The sequence below is a fragment of the Episyrphus balteatus genome, chromosome 3 (genome assembly GCF_945859705.1).
Source record: "Episyrphus balteatus chromosome 3, idEpiBalt1.1, whole genome shotgun sequence".
Lineage (NCBI taxonomy): Eukaryota > Metazoa > Arthropoda > Insecta > Diptera > Syrphidae > Episyrphus > Episyrphus balteatus.
In genome coordinates, this window is record NC_079136.1 from 123,912,337 (window position 1) to 123,936,000 (window position 23,664).

At 33.8% G+C, this 23,664-nt stretch overlaps 1 protein-coding gene across 7 annotated transcripts in view; it reads left to right on the top strand.

Moving 5' to 3' along the window:
* LOC129917111 (liprin-alpha-1) overlaps positions 1-10,357 on the top strand; it is a 66,056-nt gene extending 55,699 nt beyond the window's left edge. For 3 of the 7 annotated variants that reach the window (XM_055997455.1, XM_055997456.1, XM_055997460.1), the window contains 12 exons: positions 1,952-2,485; positions 2,544-2,740; positions 2,957-3,140; positions 3,445-3,534; positions 6,091-6,257; positions 6,373-6,420; positions 6,543-6,923; positions 6,985-7,187; positions 7,252-7,359; positions 7,426-7,745; positions 7,818-7,934; positions 8,545-10,357. In XM_055997455.1, coding sequence (XP_055853430.1) covers positions 1,952-2,485; positions 2,544-2,740; positions 2,957-3,140; positions 3,445-3,534; positions 6,091-6,257; positions 6,373-6,420; positions 6,543-6,923; positions 6,985-7,187; positions 7,252-7,359; positions 7,426-7,745; positions 7,818-7,934; positions 8,545-8,634 — 2,439 coding nt within the window. In that variant the 3' untranslated portion in view covers positions 8,635-10,357. The remainder of the gene's footprint in view (positions 1-1,951; positions 2,486-2,543; positions 2,741-2,956; positions 3,141-3,444; positions 3,535-6,090; positions 6,258-6,372; positions 6,421-6,542; positions 6,924-6,984; positions 7,188-7,251; positions 7,360-7,425; positions 7,746-7,817; positions 7,935-8,544) is intronic. The other 4 variants (XM_055997458.1, XM_055997459.1, XM_055997461.1 and 1 more) reach the window with 2 other exon arrangements.
* The last annotated feature ends 13,307 nt before the right edge of the window (positions 10,358-23,664 follow it).

The following is a 23,664-nucleotide window of genomic DNA, read 5'->3' on the forward strand; positions in this document are numbered from 1 at the left end:
CAGAAAAAAAATTAAAATCCAACAAATTTAAGCATTTAATTTTTGATCACGAAATGGTTTTCAGTTCTTAGACAAAAAAAAAATATTAAATGCACAAATAATAAAGATCACTTTTACTTGGTTAAAGTTGTTAGTGCATAAAATGTGATAAAAAGATAAAACGTGTTCCCTTCAAGCAAGAAGACCGAGCTCAGAAAAGACACTCCGACCTCAAAGCTTTGATTTCCAATAGTTATCTAACATTATAGGTCCTTTGAACTACCAGAGCAAGTACGGCCGACTCAGCAGTGCATTTTTTTTTTTTTTTCGATAATATTCTCCAAATTTTTTAGTAGGTTGGCTATATAAGGCCAAATAGTCATATTTGTATAAAATTCCATTATTTTTTCTTATTCTTTTCCGCAATAACATTTTCGTATGCAGAAAATGATGCGTTTGCATTGAATTTTTTTGAACGCAAAATATTTTTTAATTTCAAATGCAACTGATTTTTTACAACCCTGCCAAGTTGTAGTCAAATATATTAGTCGGTTTTATTTCTTTCCCAATTTTCCACTTAAGAACAAAAGAAATGTTAACAATTTTTACTTTTGTAAAGGTTTGATCATTTAATCTGGAAACGGTTAAATAGATCGATTCGAATTTGTATTAAACAAAAGGTTGTAAAATTATCTGAAAATACTATTTTGAAAAATCTTGTACAGCAAAAATATTGCTTAACTTTCTGAAAACCAACAAAAGCCGCGGTTTAAAGCTGTCAGTAATTTTTCAAAAAGCTGTACAAAAAAGCCATCATTTATGCAAAAGTTTGTAGTACCCCAAAGAAAGGATACTGTTAAAAATTGTTTTCATCAAATATCTTTCCCAAAGTTGATAGAAGGCAGATACGGCTATTTTTTGTCCTTAAAAAATTCCAAAAACCATTCTCGAGCTAAGCAAATTAATTCATATGATTTGGTGGGATAGACTGATACTGACAGAAAGATTATCTTAAAGAGGTTTTTTGTATGAATATATGACATTAAGTAAATACTTATACTGCAATTAAAAAATATTTGAATACAAATTGAAAAATATAAGTTTTTTTTTTCTGAGTGTACCTTTGCCAAAATTGCCTTGCACCTAATTTTAATTATTATTTATATTTTATTTTTATTATTTCAAAGGATATAATATATAAACATTATTTAAACTGCACAATTATTGCATTACAGAATGTAACACTGAACCAATTTTGAATGGAATATAAAAATATTGAAAAAAAAAAAATAAAAACAAAAACAAAGAGATCCCAAGTAAAAACTTTTAAAAAATAAAACAAAAAATGCAAAAAACATCTTTTTTGACACCACCGCACCACCACACTCTCTGGAATTTGTCATATTTTTGTTAATTCATTTTGTTTTTTGTCCATGCATCATATATACATACAAAAAAAATGTTTATCCATGTTTTATTCCTTCAATATTCCAGAAAAAAATCCAATTATCATACTCGTAGCTTAAACAACTTCACTCTTATACCTCTTACCCTTACTTTTCTGTACCTTTGCATGTTACATCCAATGATTTGTGATTCCTTTTTTATTCTTTTTGTTTTTCATTCATAAAAAATCCTTTGATATCCTGTTGCTTAAGTTTATTTATTTTTTATTTTAAATTTTATTTATTTTTGTTTAAAACGAGTAAAATAAAATTATTTTTATTTACGTTTAAGTGCAACCATAGTAGCACTATCTCGTACATAGTAAAAACAAAAATTATCTTTTGCTTACATACTTTTTTATTAAAAAAAAACAAAAAAAATATATGTGTTCATGATGTATGTTTATTTGTGAATCATTTTTCATTTTCTTACAAAAAAATATATCTGCCTGTTGTCTATTATCTAGTTTTTAATACAAATTGAACAAAAATTAAATAATATCATTTTTACCTTATAAATAATGTAGGCACAAGAACGTCATGGATCGGCTGAAGATCGCATTCAACGACTCGAAACCAATCTGGACGAGAAGAATGCCGAAGTTGTACGCCTTAACCAAAGACTTAAAATGAACGAAGAGCACAATATGCGGCTCTCATCGACTGTTGATAAATTACTATCCGAGTCGAACGAACGACTTCAGGTTCATCTCAAAGAGCGTATGCATGCTCTAGATGAGAAAAATATACTAACACAGGAATTAGAAAAGGCCAGGAAGCTAGCCGAAGAGCTACATCATGAGAAGAGCGAAATAATGAAGGAGCTCTCCAAGACACGATTGGAAATTGAGAATTTCAAAAGGCAATTATTGCAACAAGAAATTGCCTATAATATTCAGCAGACAGAAGCTTTGACACGTAGCTTATCGCCTAGCAGTGTGGTGGATGGAACAGCATTTTCAAGGAGTACATCTCACACCAGTTTCGATACACACTCATTGCGTAGGAATAAACAGAGGATGGAAGAAAATGATCAGTTTGCTAGAAGTTTAGCTGAACAGGTTGGTTTTAAGAAGTTTTAATTTGTTTGTACATAATTTATATATTTTTTTTTTAAAGGAATGGAGTAAATTACAACAAGCTCATGCGTTAGCAAATGTTCAAGCTGCATTTGAAGTATCAAGTCAGCAAGAATGCGATGAGAGTGATGGTCTTTTTGGTGCTGCAGAGTTGATGTCACCCTCAGGTCACACTGATGCACAAACTCTTGCGATGATGTTGCAAGAACAATTAGATGCCATTAACAATGAGATTAGGTATGATATAGAAAATAAGGTCAAACTTCGGAATAATTCAAAAGACGTGTTTTATTTAAACTCCTTAAAATTTTCTTAATAATCGTGTCCACGTCAATTCAAAATATATTTTAAATTTTTGAAAAACGTTTTTGAGTTTTTCATTTTAGTATAAACTAATTTTACCACCAACATAATACTACAAGTCCATTTCTTAAACTTAAACTTTTTGTCCAGGCTTATACAAGAAGAAAAACAATCAACAGAAGCACGTGCAGAAGAACTTGAATCCAGAGTTGGCAGCTTAGAGCATGTGAATCTTTTATCACGAGGACGTTCAATGGACAGACAAAGCCCACCACTCAGCGGGCGTAGTACACCGAACAGCCCCAACAGAGACTATCTGCATAAGTATCATACTGTGAGTAAAAAAAATTATCCGAAATGGTTTTTGTTTATATCAAAAATTTTCTTTCTTCTTCGAAAAAAAAAAAAAACAAAATATTTAAATTTATAAAATTTTTACATTCACTACTTTTTAAGGTTTGTTTCTTTTATATGAAAAAAAATTTAAAACACGGTTTTCGATTAATGACTGTATCGATCTTTTTGTCTAGTATTTTTTTCCTTTTCCTTTATGCAATTTTTTTAATTAACGTTTATAATAAATTTTAAGTAAAAAAACACAAAGAGAAAACAACAATCGAAAAAAAATAAATTTACAGGCACCAGCCTCAATGTCACCAGCTCATCTTCATCAATATGCGGCTTCCCTCAGTCCTGGCCAACTGTCTGAGTCTCTTCCTTCGAGCCAGGTATTAGCCATATTATGATGTGCTACTTCCATTAAACAAAATTAAAAATACAAAAAAAAATAAAAAACATTTATCCATACTTTGACCTTCTACTATACTACTGTATATCTCTTCTCTTTACATATTTATATGTTTTCAACTGTTTACTCTCTTTTTTTGTTGGTTCTCTTTTCGGTTTTTTTGTTTTGTTTTAATTGAATACATAAATCATTTATATGGAATATACCAAAATACAGAACACCTAGATACGCAGCCTAATTATACTGGCAAAAACACATTCGATCACAGCCTTTCACTCTCGTTACATAATTACAACAACTATAATCACATAAAAGTTGTATATGAATATGATATTACATAAATCAAATAGCATGTTAAAATATAAGATGTTACATACTCTTTTTAGTGTTTTTTTTTTTTACAATATCAACTCAAAACTACTACATGAGCATTTTTTAAGAGAAAATAGTTTTACATAAAACATTTAGATGTAGAAATATGATAAGGTAGTTTATTTTTCTGAGATTTCTGCAATTTAAAAAAAAAATCCAATATTTTAAAGTTCCTGATGGATTTAACGAAAACAGCATAGAAAAAACAAAGATGAATCGAAAACCATGAAGAAAGTTGTGGCCCTTTAAAATGCACCGTCATAACATACATATATTATCAGTACAACAATTGAATTATCTCCAAAACACCATTTTTGTACTTCAAAACGGATATTGATTTCCTTTAAATTCTTTACAGTAAAAAATAAGGTGGCTCTCTATGACCATCAAGATTATAGAAAATATTATAATGAACACATTGCATTTTTATTTTTTGATGTACGATTTACTAGAGCGTAGACATTGGTTTAGACCTAAAAAATGAATTGTTCTGCGCAGCTCCTCTCATAAAAGTGATAAGTTGGTGTAGAAAAGCCCCTATCGATCCATGAAACAAAAAAGACAGTGCCTCTGCCCGCGGGGTTAGGCCCTTTTTTTCCACATGAAAAGTCACTAATTCCTGGACTCACTTAGATACCTTTAGTTATGAAAACATTTAATGTTTTCAACATCTCTAAAGAATGGAATAAGTCCTTAAACTAAGATTTGAGATAAATGGGAATATTTAAAGCGATTAAAATATAAAAATAATTTACCTGAATAAGTATATGTGTTACAAACATTTTGTGATCATCAGAAATATAAACTGACCTTATCCTTACCCAAAACACTCTCTTTTATTCTAAAAGGTTCAGGAAATAAATATTAAAAAAGAACGTATGTAAGTTTGTTCAAGAAAATTGTTTGTTATTTTTTTTTTTTTTTTTTTTCAAATATTTATTTTTACAAAACCAATTTGGGTTTTTTAGGTTCCTGTCTAAATTAAACAAAAATGCTTCTCAGAAACAATCAATCTAATTAAAAATTTTTTGGGCCTCCTCCTTCTGTTATTACGTCGAGACACTAGCCCGTATGCATAAAAAATAGTAAGTACTAGCAATAGTAAATGCAGGCATCTGTTCCAAGTACGAATAATTAATATTTAACTCCTCAATTGACTAGACGTTTCTTCGCAACCTTAAATTTCATAACCGACCAGATGTTCTTAATTGAACTGAGATCTGCAAGTGTTAAGAGGGCTCGCCAATCCATATTCGCGCATCGATATGAGAATTTGTTAACCGAACTGAAAAACTATACATAAAGTCAAGTTCTTTTTTATCTGATTCTATCGAGATATAAACCTCACTTTACTCCACCAAAAAACCCGCCCACTAATCTAAGTTTCTTTCAACCCAAACTTACTTTAAAGTGGGTGAACCTATTCTATTGACCGATTAAATGAAACCTTTTTTTAAGAAAAATTCCAAAACAGGATATACATTTACCGTTACAATAGGTTTTCAACTACTTCTTTCTGATTTATAGTTAGGAAAAAAGACATGCTTTGAAACTGCATTCTCGAAAAGGTTTTTGAAAAGTTTACAAGGTGAACCTATTCTATTGACCGGCAGTGTATGTATGAAGATAATTAAGTTAGTTTCTGAACCTTTTAAAATTGTAACCGAGTTTATTTTTTTTATATTTTTCTACATTTACCAACATTTACATTGCCACATAATTTTCCTTACTTGCGAAATATTTTATACAAAAACATAAAAAATATATTCTGGTAGAACTGCTTTTTTTTTTAAATATGTATATGATTTGTCCGCTTTTGATCGAAAATAAAAGTGATCAAAATTTTTTGCTTGTTGCATAGATAAAAGTACTATTTTTTTAATTTGATCGCATTTTTTTGTTAAATAAACTAAATGCATATACGTTTAAAGAATGTATGTAAATAAAAAAAATATCGATATCTCATATTATATAATCAAAATATTTATATTAAAATAAATATATAAAAACAGAAATAATCTATATAACGACATAAATAGAAAAGCTTTTTGCTTCAATTTGTACATTCATTTGTTTTTTTATTTAAAAGGTGGATATTCTTAAATATCATTGTCTTGAAAACAAAATTAAAATAATTAAAATTTATTTTGTAACTTTTTTACAGCTCAATCTACCAGCGCTTTCATCCGATGTATCCAGGGACGAGCTACATGCTATGGCAATGGCTGGTGATTCTAGTTCCGGAGGCGCTGCATCACCTCTCACCGCTAGATCAATGCGTTTGGAACGAGTAGCGCAAGCGTTAGCCCACAGTCAAGAAGAGCTACGAAGGTAATTTCCAAAAAAACCTATACAAAATAAATAATTCAACATCAAGTATCTCACTAACATTTTCCTCATTGCTTATTTTGCTTAACTTATTTTTTTGTTGCTTTAATATTAACAGAAGATCGATGGGACTGCCACCGAGTCAAGGACCAAATAATAATATAAGGTTAATAAAAATCCAATTCATAAAGTTTCACTAATTTCAATAAATTACTCTCATTAAATGACTTTAAATATACAGACAAATTAATTTAAAAAAATAATTTGATTTAATTTATCATTTTACAGCAGATCGGCATACCAAAACTATGGACCATCACCATTGAGTTCACGTCACGGCAGCCAAGAATCACTGCGCCATTATAGCACAATGGGTTCCATGAATATGCTTCAGACTCCTACATCTAGTGTTAGCCGTGATGTAGTCACAGCGGTACAAAAGAAAAAAGGCATCAAATCTAGCCTCGGGAGATTCTTTAGTAAAAAGGACAAAGTCAAAGGTGTTAAGGACTCAATGCCTGATGGGTCAACAAGTATGATGTCAATAGGTAATCTATCGATAACAATGAGTGATATTGACTCTAATTATGATGCAATGAGCTTATCGGGTGGTAAAATACCTGGAATGGTTGGAATGCCAGGCAAAGTTGATTATGGAAGACCAAAGAAGTATACCACTCTTAATTATACAAAAATATTTGTAAATAATTGTTTTTTGCTTTGTTTTTAGGGAACACGATTATCGTAATGATTTATTAGGTGAAGCGATGAAAGCTGGCACACCGTTTGCATTGTGGAATGGACCCACAATAGTTGCATGGTTAGAATTGTGGGTTGGTATGCCAGCGTGGTATGTGGCTGCTTGCAGAGCAAATGTTAAGTCTGGAGCAATAATGAGTGCATTGAGTGATACAGAAATCCAAAGAGAAATTGGTATATACAAAAATGTTTAATTTATTCTTTTGTGATGATTTATTGATTTTTTTTTTGTTCTCAGGTATAAGTAATCCTTTACATAGATTAAAACTACGTCTTGCCATACAGGAGATGGTCTCATTGACATCACCATCAGCTCCTCAAACTTCACGCACAACTCTTGCCTTCGGTATGATTAAAAAGAAAATAATTAAAAAAAAAAACTTAATCTCTCTCTCTCTCTTTTTATTTATAGGGGATATGAACCACGAATGGATTGGTAATTATTGGCTTCCTGGCTTAGGCCTACCACAATATCGTACCACATTTATGGAATGCCTAGTCGATGCCAGAATGCTTGATCATTTAACAAAAAAAGATTTGCGGGGCCAATTGAAAATGGTCGATAGTTTTCATCGGACTAGCTTACAATACGGTATTTCTTGTCTTAAAAGACTGAACTATGATCGCAATGAGCTCGAGCGACGGCGAAAAATATCCGAAAATGCTCTATGTGATTGTTTGGTATGGAGTAATGAGAGAGTGATTCGATGGGTAGGCAGTATTGGTTTAAAGGTAAGATAAACAATAACAAATAACTGAAGATTTGATAATTATTAATTTGTTTTTATAATTTTCTTTTTTCAGGAATATGGAAACAATCTATTAGAATCGGGTGTGCATGGAGCTTTAGTTGCGTTAGATGAAAGCTTTGATGCAAACGCAATGGCGTTAGCATTGCAAATTCCTACACAAAATACACAAGTAATTTTTAAAATATTTGATTTGATTTGAAGAAGAAAGGTGTTTTGTAAATTTTTTCATTAATTTAAATTTGTATTCTACACGCTCGGAACCAGTAGGTGTAAATACCCACGAAACTTGTTTTTTTTTTTGCAAGGAATATAAAGATCCGCATCTGAACCTCCCTTAATTAAAAGTACTCCATATCTTCACTTAGAGGCAGAATCGCTCAAATTCTGCCAGAAACTGATTCAAAAAGTGCAAGAGGTCGAAACTGTTTTTTATTCTATTTTATTATAGATTATGCCCAATTCGACACTAAGTTAAACTATTATGTTAATATGACTATCTATCAAAAATTCTTCAGGAGAATGAAACCTATCGATTTCAAGTAACAGTGGGTGGTGCAATAGACGCGTTTTCTTAACTTTGAACACTTTTTTAGATTTGTTATAAAATTATTTGAAATGCTGTTAATTCCACAAATGATTTTTTAAGCGGTAAAAATTGTGACAGGGCGACTCTACAAAGTTAAGCCCAAATTCACAAAACACCTTCAAAGCTTCAAAATTTTCAACATATTCTATGTATGTATATATACATATATTAATGCAAATTAATTAATTTCCAGGCGCGGCAAACACTCGATATTGAATTCAATAATCTCCTCCAAGTTGCCACTGAACGACGACCCGAAAACGAACAGCTTCATAAATCCTGATCCAACGCCAGTCTCTCAACATTGAGTGACGAATAAATAAAAATTAATAATAACAAAGATGCAGCCTAAAAACAAAAAATGCAATTGCATTGCATTATGCCGGGTTTTAAAATAAAATCAATAAAAACAAAAATGTGAAAAGAAGTCATTTTACGAAAACCAACATAAATTGGGAAATATGGACATAAAAAAAAAGGAATAAAAAACTGCTCAACGTTCAAAATGTGAAAAAAGAAGTAAAAACAAAAAAAAATTGCAAACTCGTGAGGCTAGTGAACCAACTAGATGATTTTCTTTTTTGTTTTAACAAAAATTAAACAAAAAAAAATTACAAAATACATTTTTTAAATGTATAAATTTATAGATTATTATGTTTATATATTATATAAATGTAGAAGTTACAGTTTCTTACTAGGCGCAGCTGCAGCACAAACAAAACAAAAACAAACAAAAAACAATATGTATGTAATTTTTATACAAATATAAGGGAAAGATAAAACAAAAACAAAAAACTATTAAGACAAATAATAATTTCAAAAAAAAAATAACTAAGAAAAAATTATAAAAATTAAAACCACATCCTCCTGATAAATTATTACAAAAACCAAAAAAAAAAAAAAAACAAAACATCGAACAACAAGTAGTGTTTTTAAAAAAATTAAAACAAAAAAAAAATAAATAAAAAATATAACAACAGTATTTTTTTTAAATTTCTGTTTGTTATGTAAATATTCTAATTTTTAGCCCATCAGTCGAGACAGAAATGACACACATTGTACGATTTTTTTTTTATTTCGTTGACAAAAAAAAAAAATATTGTTGGTATCTCTGTTAAGTTATAATGTATAAAATACTATATTGTTATGAACATGAAAGTTCAAATTTATTTTTGTGGTAAAATTTGAGTGATTTTTTTGTTTGAATTTAAGTCTAAGAAAATAACAAAAACAACACACTTTTGGGTATAATCTTTATATAGTTTTGTGCAATATTTTTTATGAATTTTTTTAGTATTTGTTGGTAACACTATGAAATCGAGATTTAAACTCTATCCATACCTGCCCCCAAATCCTATACTTTCCCTTTAACTCACTCTCTCTCTGTCGCTGTATCTCTCTCTCTCTCTCTCCCTCTCTGTCGTATAAAATGCAGTAGATTAAAAAAAAATTAAATGAAAAACAAAAGTTTAAGAAAAGAAAAAACAAAAAATAAAATAAAATCAACAATCCAACAAAGTGCTATTAACCAATATTCTTATATATTTTTTCCACTTTCTAAAAAAAAAATCATAACATTTAACGTAAATGAAAAATTAATAAAAAGTTTGTAAGCTTAAATTTAATACTTAATCATGTAAACATTAACATACATACCATACACATATTAACATTTATATACCTATATACATACATACATATACCTGGCAAGACATTTTAAAAATGTTTTGTTTTTTCTATTTCCAGTGCTCATAATCATCACGATGGTATTTATTCAAAAAAAAACAAGAAAAAAAGTCATTAAAGAAAAGAATATATTTATTTATTTATTGAAAAAAAGACAAAAAAATAAATAAATAAGTAAACTAATAGACCAAAAAAAATTTTAAAAAAATTAAAAGAACAAGAAAAAGAAGCAACACACAAGAGAGAGTAACTATGTATATTAACCGAATTACATAATATTATGTAGTATATTTATGTATCGTAAAATGAAAAAGCAAAAACGCATCTGAACAATAATTTCAAAAATAACCATTTAAATAAATTTGTATACAGAAAGAAAAAAAAAATGTTAATAATAGTTAAAAGAAAAAAAAACATAATGAACTTCAGTAAGCTCAAATTTGAATAATGCAGTAAGTCTAGTCATTCCCGGTATTTATTAAATTTAGTTTCCAAACGTACCTTAACCATCCAAACAACACCATACGCATATTCAAAAATAAAAACAAAAAAAAAACATCTCTCTATTATAGCAAAGCTTCAGAGTGTATTATAATATTATTATATTTTTTTTCTTTTTTATAAACAAAAAAAAATTATTGTGTTTTTTGGTTGTATTTTTTAATTTTGTTTTTTTTTTTAGTGAACAAAATTCAGAAATTTACATTTAATTTACACAGGGAAATTATGCATTTTTTTCTATTGAATTGTTAAAGGTATTTTTTTTTTTTTTTTTTTTTTTTGTAATTAAGGATTTTCGAAAAATTAGTCAAATAGATTGCCTACTGTTATACCAGTTACATTGTTAACCATCAATTTACATATATTTACAATTGAAAGACGTAGTCCAAACAGTATTAATTTTTTTAATAGATAAGCTGAAATAGCTGATTAAGATGAAGACAACAGGAGCTTGATCGAATTAGAAGTACGAAGATCCGAGGAAGCCTACTTATAAAAATACCATTTCTCCATTCTTGCCTACGAAGCAAGACGAAATTTAGGGCTTAAAACTGGTACAATCAAATTCAAATGGTGTCGATTTAGTTGGCCTCGCAGCCGATTTTATTCCTAGTGTGAAGCAGATATGTAGAAGAGTTATAATCCCCTCGATATCGAGATCATAACAGCGCCGAAAATAGCCCCATTTTCAATAGTTCACAATTCCTACCTTATTGCTAGGTCATTTGATCTAGCATACGCTATCGCTTGGCTTTGAAACAAAGTTTTGGACTTTTTAAACGTCTCGAAGATTATTTTGAATAGATCATATCTGTTCATGTGTTCGATGTGGCAGAGCCAATGCAGTCTATGTGTTTTGGCATTTTGAACTTCTTCGATATTTTGGTCCATCTAATACAGTTCATTATTGTATCTTCTCTTCCATACGCCCTCTACGCATACGGCACCGAATATTCGTGGTAGAATTTCGAAAGATTTCAGTACTAACTCCTATTTTCTTATTGTGCACATAATGCTATAAAGCAGTACTGGAAGTATTAGTTCTCAGTAAGCAACATTTTTCGAACCCATTTTTTTTTTTGTCTTTACATTCAACATTTTGTCCACGGCGGCGGACAAATGTTTTTTTTTTTTTCTTTTCTTATTTTTGGTAGCATGTACTAGTACTGATATCAGTTTCCATTTGATACAGGGAATTTTGTATGAATTTAGTGATATCTCGTGGCAAATGGATATTGCCAAAAGATTTATTTTTATTCGTAATTGTGTATAAGCAATTTGTCTCTAAATAAAAAGAAAACCCTTTTTAAGAATTTACAAAAATCAAGTTTTGGAAAATTTGGACGAAAATATATCTTTTGGCAAATAGAATCTGAGATACCAGTATTTTGGGAAGGAGATGCATCGAATATCCGACCAGATAAACAAAACATTATGTTTTGAATAATTTGGAATTGATATTTCCCAGTTTCACATTGTACTCCGTGTTTATAAATGTCATGCACCGGAGTTGAGTCTAAGAAATTGCCATACATACATATATCCTGACGATGTATGCTTTCGTATACGATTGTCTATTGCAAAATGGTTTCAGACGTTGAGTAGGATCTTATATGTGGCATTTCCAGGAATATTAATCAGTAATTCTGGCAATATAATAAAGTATCGCCTCGTCTTTCCTCATGAAATTGCATACTTTGTCGTGCTTTATGAAGTACTAATTAGGTGTATGAAGAGAAAATAAAATGGTTAAAGTTAGAAAGACGATATCGTCTATGACGATATTGACTATAGAGATTACGCAATTATGCTAAAGCAAAAGCATGGACTTATGGTCCAGCAGCAAATCAGTAGCGCCACTTCTGATTGCTTTTGGAGAAATGATGTAACTGGTAAAGTTAGACGACCTCTGGCTAGCATTTAAGTGAAAACATTTTTTTTTACTAACCTGTGTTGTTTATTGCCTATAGAAAATCAAGAGATGCTTAAAGATATAGGTACTGAATCGAAGTGACCTTTATTTATCTTTTCTTAAACATTTTGTTTAAACATTCAATTTTCACTCCCTGTGTAAAAATTTATATAAAAAAAAAATTATAAAAAAAAGCCATTCATCATATCGTATAACTACAAGTACACTATTACTAATGTCTTCACTATAATAAATTAACACATCATATTATATTTATAACAAAAAAAGAAACAAAAAATTAATATACATACCTTAAAAATGAATTAAACAAAATTGTATATTTAACCATAGATGTATTTAAATTTAAAAAAAAAAAAACAAAACAAAATTTGCTGGCTTACCAATGAGAAAAAAAAAGATTATAATGAAAAGATAGATTTATCTAGCAAATTTTTTAATTATTGGTTAGTTATAATTATTTATCTTTATTTTTAAAATTATAATTTAACATATATAAAGCAGGAGACAGTGAGCGCAAGTACCAAAATTGAAAAGAGAACAACAAAAATAATTTAAAAAAAAAAACTCATTGCACTGTAAATAGTAAAATAAAATGTTTTTTTTTTAATTTGTTTGTTTAAAAAGATGAAAAGAACCCCAGTGAAAAAAAAATAAACATTTGGAATATAAATAAAAGTATCTAAAATATTATAAAATAGATATTTAATCATTATTGTGTTTAAATAACAAAAAAAAAAAAAACAAAGCAGTTCATAAACTAACCCAAAAATGTTGTAATAGCGTTATAATTATAAAGAAAACAAAAATAAATATAATTATGTATGTTTAATGTGAACCCAGTAAAAAAAGGTTATCGGACGTTTATATATTAATAAAATAAATAGTTAAAAAAAAATAAACTTAAATATAACCAACTAAAAACTTAATGTAAAATTGCATATATTATAATAATTATTTAGATAAATGCAAATGGTAAATTTAATTTAATCATTATTTTGCAAAATAAAAAAAATATATATTATATATTATACATATATATACTACTTAAATACAACAACAACAAAACAAAATAATAAAACATATTAAGTATTATATAATAACTAATTTATAAAAAAAAAATTAAATAACAACAAAAAAAAATAAAAATAAAAAAAAACAAAGAGAAACGGAAGAATAAACTATTAAATTTACATTGCCATTTATATAAATATTTAAAATTAAAATAAAAACAAAAAATATATTTAGCCCTGATTTTTCAATCGTCAGTTAGACTATCAGATGAATAAAAACTGCCAAATGTCAATATAAAAAAAACTTTTATTCCTAGGAATAAGCTCTATCTGAGGTTTATCTGACTATTGAAAAATTGGCCCTTATAAAAATAAATTAATTAATTAAATTAAATTAAAAATTAGCCCATTACATTAATTGTTAGTAATAATTATATGTTAAATATAGTTATTATACCTATATAAAACGCAAAAAAAAAACCGTAAATGAATATGGAATACATTTAGATTTACCTACTACCTACTATTTAAAATGGAATATATACATACATAAAATATATATATTTCGATTGAAAATGAGAAGCAAATAAGAAAATAAATTAATATAATATTACAAAATTAGTAGTTTTTCTTTCAAATTTCATTTTTCTTTTTGCATTTGGGAAACAGTTACAGGTAAAACAGAAACATGTATGGTTGTGGGATCTTTTCTTGCTGTGATAGTGGAGGGATTTGATTCTTGCCTTGAAATTTAGTACGTATGATTTGTCATAATTTCCAAAGTGCTTTTTTTTATATTTTATTAACTTAACGGACTTACCGCGATTTTCGTAATTCAAATTAATTGAATAGTTATTCCCGACGTTTCGACAAGATTCCACTTGTCGTGGTCACGGGTAGACTGATGGCTTGTGGGTGGTTGTTGTTTCTTCTTTTTTCTTCATTCTCTTCTACGTAAATTGTACCGGTGTGTTGACTGTGGTGGCAATTGCATTTGAGATGCTGATTGTTGTTGTAATTGATCTGTTATTGTTTGTTGTGCTGTTAATTGTTGTTGTGCGTTTATGTAAGCTTGAGAGCAGACAAAACTTACAGCCTCAGCTTGTTCTATTGTTTGATTTTTGTTTTTGTTTTGTTTCAATTTATGTAGCAGCGGATCCCACGCACCAGAAAGATTGAAACTTTGGTCGCGGTTGAAATTTGTGTGCAATTTTATTTCAATCGCTTCTCGTACTAATCTTGGCACATAGAACCTCTCCGTGGCAATTGATTTAGCTTTATCAAACCTGATAAAGTGATCATTATTGTAGCCTATATGCTTTTTTTTGTTTGTTTTTTTTTTTTTTAATATCTCCTTCACAACGAGCTTAGGGCTCAATATCAGTAAAACCCATCAGTAAAAATTTTGTTAAGCTATTTTGAATACTTTAAACTTTTATTTTGAGCAAAATATTGATAAAATAATTTGAAAGCTTATTTTAACTAATTTTTTCAAAAAGTGTTTGGTGTTAAATTTGATTTTTTGTCGAAAATCTTAAAAAAAATATTTCGATTGCAAATAATTCAGCAACCAGACCTGCAAGAAACTTTTGGTTTTCAGTTATAAATAAAGCTTACAGAGGCCTTTCTTTTGATGTATCATTCGATAAATTTCGAGAACTTTTTTGAAAATCCATTATTTTTAGGCAAGGGGTTAACCTTGATTTTTTGTCGAAAATCTTAAAAAAATAGATTTGTAATTTTTTTACATAAATGGTTAACCTATTCATTTTGAACTCATATCTGTAAACCAAAAATTGTTTCGAGACCTTGGTCCGAAAATATCGCTTCCGAATTAAAAACAAAAAAAAAATATTTCGAATGCAAATAATTCAGCAACCAGGTCTGCAAGAAACTTTTGGTTTTCAGTTATAAATAGAGCTTACGGAGGCCTTTCTTTTGATGTATCACTCGATAAATTTCGAGAACTTTTTTGAAAATCCATTATTTTTAGGCAAGGGGTTAACCTTGATTTTTTGTCGAAAATCTTAAAAAAATAGATTTGCAATTTTTTTACATAAATGGATAGACCTATTCATTGTGAACTCATATCTGTAAACCAAAACTTGATTCGAGATCTTGGTCCGAAATTATCTGCTTCCGAATTAAAAAAAAAGTATTTCGATTGCAAATAATTCAGCAACCAGACCTGCAAGAAACTTTTGGTTTTCAGATATAAATAGAGCTTAAAGACGCCTCTCTTTTGATGTATCACTCGATTGATTTGGAGGAGTTTTTTGAAAATCCATTATTTTTAGGCAAGGGGTTAACCATAGCCGTATTTAGGGGGGGGGGGGTTGGGTGTTTAAACCCCCCCCCCCGAAATTTTTTTTCAGAAAATCAAAAGATACCTATATTATAAACATATACAAGTCTAATATGTGCAGCACTAAATGATTTGTTTTTGTATTTTAGTGATTTGATTACCTATATGAAAATCTCCCTTAAAATCACTACCAATTTTGCATCGTTGCAGAAGCTGTCGATGAAGTTTGTATAAAGGAAAAAAAAACTTGTTTGGTCCATTACAAAGAGTTTTTATCTCTTTGACCATTTCCTTAAGCACTATGTTAACACCTTCGTGAAGTCCTAATACGTTATAAAGACATTTTTCGAAAAAAGTCGTCGACAAAAGTCGTCGACAAAAGTCTTCGACAAAAGTCGGTCGACAAAAGTCTTCGTTTAAAGTCTTCGACTAAAGTCTTCGACAAACGTCGTCGACAAAAGTCGTCGACAAAAGTCGTCGACAAAAGTCGTCGACAAAAGTCGTCGACAAAAGTCGTCGACAAAAGTCGTCGACAAAAGTCGTCGACAAAAGTCGTCGACTAAAGTCTTCGACTTAAGTCTTCGACTAAAGTCGTCGACAAAAGTCGTCGACTAAAGTCGTCGACTAAATTCGTCGACTAAAGTCTTCGACAAAAGTCGTCGACAAAAGTCGTCGACTAAAGTCGTCGACTAAAGTCTTGACAAAAGTCGTCAACAAAAGTCGTCAACAAAAGTCGTCGACAAAAGTCGTCGACAAAAGTCGTCGACAAAAGTCGTCGACTAAAGTCTTCGACTAAAATCGTCGACAAAAGTCGTCGACAAAAGTCGTCGACAAAAGTCGTCGACAAAAGTCGTCGACTAAAGTCGTCGACAAAAGTCTTCGACTAAAATCGTCGACAAAAGTCGTCGACAAAAGTCGTCGACAAAAGTCGTCGACAAAAGTCGTCGACTAAAGTCGTCGACAAAAGTCTTCGACTAAAGTCTTCGACAAAAGTCGTCGACAAAAGTCGTCGACAAAAGTCGTCCACAAAAGTCGTCGACTAAAGTCGTCGACAAAAGTCTTCGACTAAAGTCGTCGACAAAAGTCTTCGACTAAAGTCGTCGACAAAAGTCGTCGACAAAAGTCGTCGACTAAAGTCGTCGACTAAAATCGTCGACAAAAGTCGTTGACAAAAGTCGTCGACTAAAGTCGGCGACAAAAGTGGTCGACTAAAGTCGTCGACTAAAATCGTCGACAAAAGTCTTCGACAAAAGTCGTCGACAAAAGTCGTCGACTAAAGTCTTCGACTAAAATCGTCGACAAAAGTCGTCGACAAAAGTCGTCGACTAAAGTCTTTGACTAAAATCGTCGACAAAAGTCGTCGACAAAAGTCGTCGACAAAAGTCGTCGACTAAAGTCGGCGACAAAAGTGGTCGACTAAAGTAGTCGACTAAAATCGTCGACAAAAGTCTTCGACAAAAGTCGTCGACAAAAGTCGTCGACAAAAGTCGTCGACTAAAGTCTTCGACTAAAATCGTCGACAAAAGTCGTCGACAAAAGTCGTCGACAAAAGTCGTCGACAAAAGTCGTCGACAAAAGTCGTCGACAAAAGTCGTCGACTAAAGTCGTCGACAAAAGTCGTCGACAAAAGTCGTCGACTAAAGTCGGCGACAAAAGTCGTCGACTAAAGTCGTCGACTAAAGTCTTCGACAAAAGTCGTCGACAAAAGTCGTCGACTAAAGTCGTCGACTAAAGTCTTCGACAAAAGTCGTCGACAAAAGTCGTCGACAAAAGTCGTCGACAAAAGTCGTCGACAAAAGTCGTCGACAAAAGTCGTCGACAAAAGTCGTCGACAAAAGTCGTCGACAAAAGTCGTCGACAAAAGTCGTCGACAAAAGTCGTCGACAAAAGTCGTCGACTAAAGTCTTCGACTAAAATCGTCGACAAAAGTCGTCGACAAAAGTCGTCGACAAAAGTCGTCGACAAAAGTCGTCGACAAAAGTCGTCGACTAAAGTCTTCGACAAAAGTCGTCGACAAAAGTCGTCGACTAAAGTCGGCGACAAAAGTCGTCGACTAAAGTCTTCGACAAAAGTCGTCGACAAAAGTCGTCGACTAAAGTCGTCGACTAAAGTCTTCGACAAAAGTCGTCAACAAAAGTCGTCGACAAAAGTCGTCGACTAAAGTCTTCGACTAAAATCGTCGACAAAAGTCGTCGACAAAAGTCGTCGACAAAAGTCGTCGACAAAAGTCGTCGACAAAAGTCGTCGACTAAAGTCGTCGACTAAAGTCTTCGACTAAAATCGTCGACAAAAGTCGTCGACAAAAGTCGTCGACAAAAGTCGTCGACAAAAGTCGTCGACAAAAGTCGTCGACAAAAGTCGTCGACAAAAGTCGTCGACAAAAGTCGTCGACAAAAGTCGTCGACAAAAGTCGTCGACAAAAGTCGTCGACAAAAGTCGTCGACTAAAGTCGTCGACAAAAGTCGTCGACTAAAGTCTTCGACAAAAGTCTTCGACAAAAGTCGTCGACAAAAGTCGTCGACAAAAGTCGTCGACAAAAGTCGTCGACAAAAGTCGTCGACAAAAGTCGTCGACAAAAGTCGTCCACAAAAGTCGTCGACTAAAGTCGTCGACTAAAGTCTTCGACTAAAGTCGTCGACAAAAGTCTTCTACTAAAGTCGTCGACAAAAGTCTTCGTTTAAAGTCTTCGACTAAAGTCGTCGACAAAATTCGTCGACAAAAGTCGTCGACAAAAGTCTTCGACAAAAGTCTTCGACAATAGTCGTCGACAATAGTCGTCGACAATAGTCGTCGACAAAAGTCGTCGACAAAAGTCGTCGACAAAAGTCGTCGACAAAAGTCGTCGACAAAAGTCGTCGACAAAAGTCGTCGACAAAAGTCGTCGACAAACGTCGTCGACAAAAGTCGTCGACAAAAGTCGTCGACAAAAGTCGTCGACTAAAGTCTTCGACTAAAATCGTCGACAAAAGTCGTCGACAAAAGTCGTCGACTAAAGTCGTCGACTAAAGTCTTCGACTAAAATCGTCGACAAAAGTCGTCGACAAAAGTGGTCGACTAAAGTCGGCGACAAAAGTGGTCGACTAAAGTCGTCGACAAAAGTCGTCGACAAAAGTCGTCGACTAAAGTCTTCGACTAAAGTCGTCGACAAAAGTCGTCGACTAAAGTCGTCGACAAAAGTCGTCGACAAAAGTCGTCGACTAAAGTCGGCGACAAAAGTCGTCGACTAAAGTCTTCGACAAAAGTCGTCGACAAAAGTCGTCGACTAAAGTCTTCGACAAAAGTCGTCGACAAAAGTCGTCGACAAAAGTCGTCGACAAAAGTCGTCGACAAAAGTCGTCGACAAAAGTCGTCGACTAAAGTCGTCGACAAAAGTCGTCGACAAAAGTCGTCGACTAAAGTCGTCGACAAAAGTCGTCGACAAAAGTCGTCGACTAAAGTCGTCGACTAAAGTCTTCGACTAAAGTCTTCGACTAAAGTCGTCGACAAAAGTCTTCGACTAAAGTCGTCGACAAAAGTCTTCGTTTAAAGTCTTCGACTAAAGTCGTCGACAAAAGTCGTCGACAAAAGTCGTCGACTAAAGTCTTCGACTAAAATCGTCGACAAAAGTCGTCGACAAAAGTCGTCGACTAAAGTCGTCGACAAAAGTCGTCGACTAAAGTCGTCGACAAAAGTCGTCGACAAAAGTCTTCGACTAAAGTCGTCGACAAAAGTCGTCGACAAAAGTCGTCGACAAAAGTCTTCGACTAAAGTCGTCGACAAAAGTCGTCGACTAAAGTCGTCGACAAAAGTCGTCGACAAAAGTCGTCGACAAAAGTCGTCGACAAAAGTCGTCGACTAAAGTCTTCGACTAAAGTCGTCGACAAAAGTCGTTGACAAAAGTCGTCGACAAAAGTCGTCGACAAAAGTCGTCGACAAAAGTCGTCGACAAAAGTCGTCGACAAAAGTCGTCGACAAAAGTCGTCGACAAAAGTCGTCGACTAAAGTCGTCGACAAAAGTCGTCGACAAAAGTCGTAGACAAAAGTCGTCGACAAAAGTCGTCGACAAAAGTCGTCGACAAAAGACGTCGACTAAAGTCGTTGACTAAAGTCTTCGACTAAAGTCGTCGACAAAAGTCGTTGACAAAAGTCGTCGACAAAAGTCGTCGACAAAAGTCGTCGACAAAAGTCGTCGACAAAAGTCGTCGACAAAAGTCGTCGACAAAAGTCGTCGACTAAAGTCTTCGACAAAAGTCGTTGACAAAAGTCGTTGACAAAAGTCGTCGACAAAAGTCGTCGACAAAAGTCGTCGACTAAAGTCTTCGACAAAAGTCTTCGACAAAAGTCGTCGACAAAAGTCGTCGACAAAAGTCGTCGACAAAAGTCGTCGACTAAAGTCGTCGACAAAAGTCGTCGACAAAAGTCGTCGACAAAAGTCGTCGACAAAAGTCGTCGACAAAAGTCGTCGACAAAAGTCGTCGACTAAAGTCGTCGACTAAAGTCTTCGACAAAAGTCGTCGACAAAAGTCGTCGACAAAAGTCGTCGACAAAAGTCGTCGACTAAAGTCGTCGACAAAAGTCGTCGACAAAAGTCGTCGACAAAAGTCGTCGACAAAAGTCGTCGACTAAAGTCTTCGACTAAGGTCGTCGACAAAAGTCTTCGACTAAAGTCGTCGACAAAAGTCTTCGTTTAAAGTCTTCGACTAAAGTCGTCGACAAAAGTCTTCGTTTAAAGTCTTCGACTAAAGTCGTCGACAAAAGTCGTCGACAAAAGTCGTCGACAAAAGTCGTCGACTAAAGTCGTCGACTAAAGTCTTCGACTAAAGTCTTCGACTAAAGTCGTCGACAAAAGTCGTCGACAAAAGTCGTCGACAAAAGTCGTCGACAAAAGTCGTCGACAAAAGTCGTCGACAAAAGTCGTCGACAAAAGTCGTCGACTAAAGTCTTCGACTAAAGTCGTCGACTAAAGTCTTCGACTAAAGTCGTCGACAAAAGTCTTCGACTAAAGTCGTCGACAAAAGTCTTCGTTTAAAGTCTTCGACTAAAGTCGTCGACAAAAGTCGTCGACAAAAGTCGTCGACTAAAGTCTTCGACTAAAATCGTCGACAAAAGTCGTCGACAAAAGTCGTCGACTAAAGTCGTCGACAAAAGTCGTCGACTAAAGTCGTCGACAAAAGTCGTCGACAAAAGTCTTCGACTAAAGTCGTCGACAAAAGTCGTCGACAAAAGTCGTCGACAAAAGTCGTCGACAAAAGTCTTCGACTAAAGTCGTCGACAAAAGTCGTCGACTAAAGTCGTCGACAAAAGTCGTCGACAAAAGTCTTCGACTAAAATCGTCGACAAAAGTCGTCGACTAAAGTCGTCGACAAAAGTCGTCGACTAAAGTCGTCGACTAAAGTCTTCGACTAAAGTCTTCGTTTAAAGTCTTCGACTAAAGTCGTCGACTAAAGTCGTCGACAAAAGTCGTCGACTAAAGTCGTCGACATAAGTCGTCGACTAAAGTCGTCGACAAAAGTCGTCGACAAAAGTCGTCGACAAAAGTCGTCGACTAAAGTCGTCGACTAAAGTCTTCGACTAAAGTCGTCGACTAAAGCCGTCGACAAAAGTCTTCGACTAAAGTCGTCGACAAAAGTCTTCGTTTAAAGTCTTCGACTAAAGTCGTCGACAAAAGTCGTCGACTAAAGTCGTCGACAAAAGTCGTCGACAAAAGTCGTCGACTAAAGTCGTTGACTAAAGTCTTCGACTAAAGTCGTCGACAAAAGTCGTTGACAAAAGTCGTTGACAAAAGTCGTCGACAAAAGTCGTCGACAAAAGTCGTCGACAAAAGTCGTCGACTAAAGACTTCGACAAAAGTCGTCGACAAAAGTCGTCGACAAAAGTCGTCGACTAAAGTCGTCGACAAAAGTCGTCGACAAAAGTCGTCGACAAAAGTCGTCGACAAAAGTCGTCGACAAAAGTCGTCGACTAAAGTCGTCGACTAAAGTCTTCGACTAAGGTCGTCGACAAAAGTCTTCGACTAAAGTCGTCGACAAAAGTCTTCGTTTAAAGTCTTCGACTAAAGTCGTCGACAAAAGTCTTCGTTTAAAGTCTTCGACTAAAGTCGTCGACAAAAGTCGTCGACAAAAGTCGTCGACAAAAATCGTCGACAAAAGTCGTCAACAAAAGTCGTTGACAAAAGTCGTCGACAAAAGTCGTCGACAAAAGTCGTCGACAAAAGTCGTCGACAAAAGTCGTCGACTAAAGTCGTCGACTAAAGTCGTCGACTAAAGTCGTCGACTAAAGTCTTCGACAAAAGTCGTCGACAAAAGTCGTCGAAGACTTTAGTCGACGACTTTTGTCGACGACTTTTGTCGACGACTTTTGTCGAAGACTTTAGTCGACGACTTTAGTCGCCGACTTTAGTCGACGACTTTTGTCGAAGACTATTGTCGAAGACTTTTGTCGAAGACTTTAAACGAAGACTTTTGTCGACGACTTTTGTCGACGACTTTAGTCGAAGACTTTAAACGAAGACTTTTGTCGACGACTTTAGTCGACGACTTTTGTCGACGACTTTTGTCGAAGACTTTAGTCGACGACTTTAGTCGACGACTTTAGTCGCCGACTTTTGTCGAAGACTTTTGTCGAAGACTTTAGTCGACGACTTTAGTCGACGACTTTAGTCGCCGACTTTTGTCGAAGACTTTTGTCGAAGACTTTAGTCGACGACTTTAGTCGCCGACTTTTGACGACGACTTTTGTCGACGACTTTTGTCGACGACTTTTGTCGACGACTTTTGTCGACGACTTTTGTCGAAGACTTTAGTCGACGACTTTTGTCGACGACTTTTGTCGACGACTTTTGTCGACGACTTTTGTCGACGACTTTAGTCGACGACTTTTGTCGACGACTTTAGTCGACGACTTTTGTCGACGACTTTTGTCGACGACTTTTGTCGACGACTTTTGTCGACGACTTTTGTCGACGACTTTTGTCGAAGACTTTAGTCGACGACTTTAGTCGACGACTTTAGTCGCCGACTTTTGTCGAAGACTTTTGTCGAAGACTTTAGTCGACGACTTTAGTCGCCGACTTTTGACGACGACTTTTGTCGACGACTTTTGTCGACGACTTTTGTCGACGACTTTTGTCGACGACTTTTGTCGACGACTTTTGTCGAAGACTTTAGTCGACGACTTTTGTCGACGACTTTTGTCGACGACTTTTGTCGACGACTTTTGTCGACGACTTTAGTCGACGACTTTTGTCGACGACTTTAGTCGACGACTTTTGTCGACGACTTTTGTCGACGACTTTTGTCGAAGACTTTAGTCGACGACTTTTGTCGAAGACTTTAGTCGACGACTTTAGTCGACGACTTTTGTCGAAGACTTTTGTCGAAGACTTTAGTCGACGACTTTAGTCGCCGACTTTTGACGACGACTTTTGTCGACGACTTTTGTCGACGACTTTTGTCGACGACTTTTGCCGAAGACTTTAGTCGACGACTTTAGTCGCCGACTTTTGTCGAAGACTTTTGTCGAAGACTTTTGTCGACGACTTTAGTCGACGACTTAAGTCGCCGACTTTTGACGACGTCTTTTGTCGACGACTTTTGTCGACGACTTTTGTCGACGACTTTAGTCGACGACTTTTGTCGACGACTTTTGTCGACGACTTTTGTCGAAGACTTTAGTCGACGACTTTTGTCGACGACTTTTGTCGACGACTTTTGTCGACGACTTTTGTCGACGACTTTTGTCGACGGCTTTTGTCGACGACTTTTGTCGACGACTTTTGTCGACGACTTTTGTCGACGACTTTTGTCGCCGACTTTTGACGACGACTTTTGTCGACGACTTTTGTCGACGACTTTTGCCGACGACTTTTGTCGACGACTTTAGTCGACGACTTTTGTCGAC